General features: G+C 32.3%; 1 protein-coding gene across 1 annotated transcript in view; it reads right to left on the reverse strand.

The window, feature by feature from the left end:
* Window positions 1-2,004, reverse strand: part of LOC119839977 (trifunctional enzyme subunit alpha, mitochondrial) — an 8,456-nt gene extending 6,452 nt beyond the window's left edge. Inside the window, exons 1-4 of the mRNA XM_038366456.1 lie at window positions 1,791-2,004; window positions 1,559-1,665; window positions 1,123-1,309; window positions 190-382 (exon numbers count right to left, since the gene is read on the reverse strand). Coding sequence (XP_038222384.1) covers window positions 190-382; window positions 1,123-1,309; window positions 1,559-1,665; window positions 1,791-1,860 — 557 coding nt within the window. The 5' untranslated portion in view covers window positions 1,861-2,004. The remainder of the gene's footprint in view (window positions 1-189; window positions 383-1,122; window positions 1,310-1,558; window positions 1,666-1,790) is intronic.
* Between the last annotated feature and the right edge of the window lie 2,956 nt (window positions 2,005-4,960).

The following is a 4,960-nucleotide window of genomic DNA, read 5'->3' on the forward strand; positions in this document are numbered from 1 at the left end:
TTATCATTTAGGGGTATGAAAAATAAATGTTGGCCGATTCTCATAGATACCGGATAAGCACAAAAATTTGCATCAAAATCGGTCAAGCCGTTTCGGAGGAGTATGGCAACGAAAACTGTGACACGAGAATATCATATATTATATATATATATATATATATTTATTAAAGTGTATAATTTCCTCGATTACCTCTGAGTTCCACCACCACCAGGCAGTAGTCCCAACATGACTTCAGGTAAGGCAAAACCAGTTTTCGAATCTTTTACTGCAATGCGGTAATGACAGGCAAGTGCTGTTTCTAAACCACCTCCAAGGCAGCTTCCTTGTATAGCAGCTACATAAGGTTTACGGGATCTTTCCATTTGTTGGAAAATTGAATGACCTAAACAGGGTTTAAGTGCATAATCTGTAGTATTTTAACATGCAACACAATTTTAACCAAACACTAATTACACATTAATTATTCAATGGGAAAATAGTCTTTCACACTCTTACTGTGGATTTTGGTATGTACTATGCACCTCATTGAGGTATGCACCTCTTTCAGGTATAAAATATTTTTCTTCAAAATTAAGGTAAATTGAATAGTTTGCAAGATAAAAAATGTAGTAAATCACTCATGTTGCATATCACAAAATTAAAAGGAGGTACTCGGTAAACTTATTATATGTGGAGTCGAATACTTCAATATAAATTAGCCCAGTTTACACAGGGGAAATACCACACACCTACAGAAGACCGCCGTGAAACAGTAGCACGATACTATTTAGTTTGGTGAGCTGGAGGCCCATATCCTTTTCCTAACTCTTCACAGTCCTTTCATTTATTCCTCTCGCTCATCCTTTCTAAATCCCTTTCTAATTTCAAGACGACAAACCATTTGAAGAGGCGTCAGGTCTGCAATCAACCTTGTACCACTCCAAATGTTCATGGCCAGTGGTAGCGCTTATCATCAAGTGACCCACCAGCTCCATTGCCGACAATGACATAAAAAAAGAACTTTATTTTCAAAAAGGCATGAAAGAGCTATTTCATTTATGTCAACTTTTCTCGTCATTGATTCCTTGCTTCTAAAACATATTTTAACATTTAACTAGTATTTTATTGGACATAGCAACTAACCACTTTTTGCTAATGCTACAACTTCATCTTTTGTTTTGCAGTTTTCAATCATTCCAATGTCAGCGCCTGCTATGAAGCATCCTGGTTTACCAGATATTAAAACAGCTGCCTCAATTGCTGGATTTGATTCAACTTCATTGATAATGGTCTTGACTTCATCCATTACAGCTGTATTCAATGAATTTACCTAAATCATATTTAATTATTAGTTGAAGATGTATTTGGTATGGTGGCCAAAGAACTAAGCTGACAAGTAAATCACAGCAAAATTTCAAGTACATTTACAATGCATAAATGGGTACTCTCAAAAATTTATCATAAGTTTTTTTGCATTTAACTTCTTTTAAATGCATTAAATTGAATAAGTGATGTGTGATGAATTATACAATCAAAGAACTGTTTCATGGCAGTTTGCATAGGTAGGTTTTGAATATACCTTAACATTGGGAGAGTCTATAGTTACGACATAGACCCCGTTAACTAATTTGCACTTGGTGTGGACGTTTGAAGTAGCGGCAGCCGCAAAGGTCCTGCTGTGCAATTCTGAAGCAATACAGGAATTATTATAAGTATCATAATTAGAAGAAAACCTTATATTTATGGAATTGTTTGCAGTTATGTTTCCTAAATATAGTTTGCATAAAGTTAAAAAGTTATAAAATACTTACCATTAAAAAGTTTTACATTGTTGCGATGTTTCAGGATTTTAAGTGCATTAAACATTTTGCTGTTCGACATATTGTAAAACTATTATATAAACGGAGATTTAAAACAGTTATTGCATTTAAAATAATAACTTGATAATTTGGACCCAGACTTTGAACCTAAACTTTCTTAATAAGGGGAGAAGGCAGAGGGAGTGCGAGGCGAGGAAATCTAAATGACAGAAACATACGTAATTTGACGGTCAACTGTCATTTTGGGATTGGGACATAGATTATATATAATACATCATACTAGAGAAATGGGAGGTGCCCCTTTTAATAGGAAATATGCATGTTACCTTTTAAAAAATGTGAAAGAAATAGATAATGATTTATTAGTTAGATATATTTTATACAATATAATGCTGCTGGTTTTGTATGTGCAGCCTACTAGATGGCACTACGTACACATCTATATGTAGAGAATAATATGAAAATACCTTAAGTAACATCAGAACACAAATTACTTTTGTATATATATGAAACATCAGTCCATATTTGTTTTCACTTCAGCAACACAGCCCTCCTTAGGCTATAATCTATATAGCAACATCATCGTAATTAATTAATTTAAGTACTTTCTTTTATCGCCCCTCATTTACTACAATAAAGGGTACGAGGGGTACGATGTTGTAATTTTTTTTATATATTGACTCTAATTAATTTTTAAAGGTACCTACCTAGCTATAATATTTTATTTTTATTTTATATCATAAGTCGCGCGCCTACAATTTTAGACGCCGTTGCGTTTGCAACTTCTTTTGTCCAATGGATAGTCCGTTACGCGAAAGATTATTAAGACATAGTTTTATTGCAATACACCTTTGTCCAAATGAGATCTGTTTTTAACCGTATCCATCCAATATTCTTTTTTATGTTGGTGTGATCACGATGACTATCATGACTGTATTTTGTGACTTAACTTCGTGGGTTTTTAACCGATTGGCTTTTTTTATTGTGCTTGTTAGGAATTTTTTTTCATTTGGCCAATTTTAGAATCTGGAGTGGTACCTGGAATTAGATTATTTTTGTTTTTGATTAAAAAAAAATACAACTAAGGCGGCCTATTCTCCAAAAACACTACAACTAGACGCTCGTCCAGATATGATGAGAGGATGTAGATATATTTCCCCTTTTCGTTTCATATTGAAATATAACGTGTACGGTACGTATCTGGAGCCGACGATATGCAATTGCAAATATATTCAGCTTTTATTCAAACATACATTTAGTTTATTTTTATTAAAAAAAATAAATAAAAAAATTTAAACCAATGTTGGAAAAAAAGTAATTTTTTTTACTTTACCACATACCTATCACCACAAATCTAAACGCATTCTGGACTTTTGAAGGTTTCATATCAAATACTAAAGACAATTTGGATTTTCAGTTTGTTTGTAGACCGAGGTGCCTTTGGGTTCCGTATCCAAAAAATACACGAGGGACCTTAAACGTCTTTGTACGTCCGTCTTTTGGTAACCAGACTATATCACACGAACCGTCATAGCTAGACAAAACGAATGATATTGTCTTGTGTTTGATTTTACGCGAGTCTTATACATTTAGAAATTAAAAACTTAGACGAGACGAGGAGACTCCTCCGTGATCCGTCTCCCCGTGACTAGGCTAGGTTAATAATATACTGAATAAATCGCGTTTAAAATCCGTTAAAAAGTTTTTAATTTCTAAAACGGATGATGTGAAATACACTATACCGCTGATGTATAAACAAATATAAAAAGTTAATCATACACTCAACGGTCACATGTAAATATAGATTAATGTTTGAATGCCATTTATCACCATCGATTTTATCTGATTGAACACTATCTATCTACAAATTACATTGACATATTTGACGAAGGACTTGTGCCTGTCGTTTATGTTATTTATTTCTCAATTTATACTTAACTAAAACCCGGATTACTTATTTTTCTATAAATAAAACGACAAAGGGGCAAATCAATATTTTTAGCAAGCTGTGTAACTCGTTTATCGACTGTCAAGCCTGCATACTCGATATCGCGAGATTAAATCTTATCCTACTAATATTATAAATGCGAAAGTTTGTAAGGATGTTTGTGCGTTTGTTGCTCTTTCACGCAAAAACTACTGAACCAATTGCAATAAAAATTTGGTAAGTAGATAGCTGCACAACTGGAATAACATATAGACAACTTTTTATCCCGATATTCCAACGGGATACGGACTTACGCGGGGGAAACCGCGGGGCGCAGCAAGTATGTTATAAATGATATACTAATATTAAACCCAATAAAAAAAAATTAAGTATGTTATTGATTGACGGTCACGATTGCCTAGTAGAGGGATATAGGTACCTAAGCGAAGAGTTTTAAGTTAATTTTTTATTAAATCAAATCCTAAATATTGATCTTATCCTGATTATACTTAAATTTTTTGTACAAGTCCATAATTTTCACACTCATATAAATAATATTCTTTTTATCATTTTTGGGGACATTTTTTACATATCTGCGTATGCAGTTGGGCTTTTTATTTTTGGAAAAGAAAACCTGGTGTTTTTACAAGGTATCAACATTTCAATACGCCTCAAGATTGTTTTTTCCTTTTGTCAGTCTTAACCCAAACTCACAATAGTAAAATCCGTTTGTATTGGGATGGATTATATTGAAATGTTATTAAATAAAAATGATAACGGTAGACTTTACTTTTATTATGACACTAGCTGACATCGTAACGCCCTAAAATATTTTTTTACACATTTTCCTTATTATTTGCGAGACTTTCGATCAGCAATTAATGTTTGTTTATTTGTAAGATAAGATAAGATAAAAAAAACCACTTGACGATAAAAAAATATACGCATCTTTATATATTGTATCGTGGTCTAATCTCATATACTTTCTGTAGATTTTGGGAACATAATATATCTAATTTTGATTTTGCTACGATTTATTAATTTTGATTATATCTGAATTTTAAACCAGTAGTTTCGACAATATAAAAAACGCAAACGATAAAAAGATAAATGGATAAAATAATATATATAATAATAGTGACAATTGTTTATGTAATAACACAGATATGAAAAAAGTTTTTAGTTTCTGTATGTTTTTGTTGCAATCTTTTTTGTTTTCTTTTTAGATAAAAAA

Source organism: Zerene cesonia, chromosome 1, assembly GCF_012273895.1.
Source record: "Zerene cesonia ecotype Mississippi chromosome 1, Zerene_cesonia_1.1, whole genome shotgun sequence".
Taxonomy (NCBI): domain Eukaryota; kingdom Metazoa; phylum Arthropoda; class Insecta; order Lepidoptera; family Pieridae; genus Zerene; species Zerene cesonia.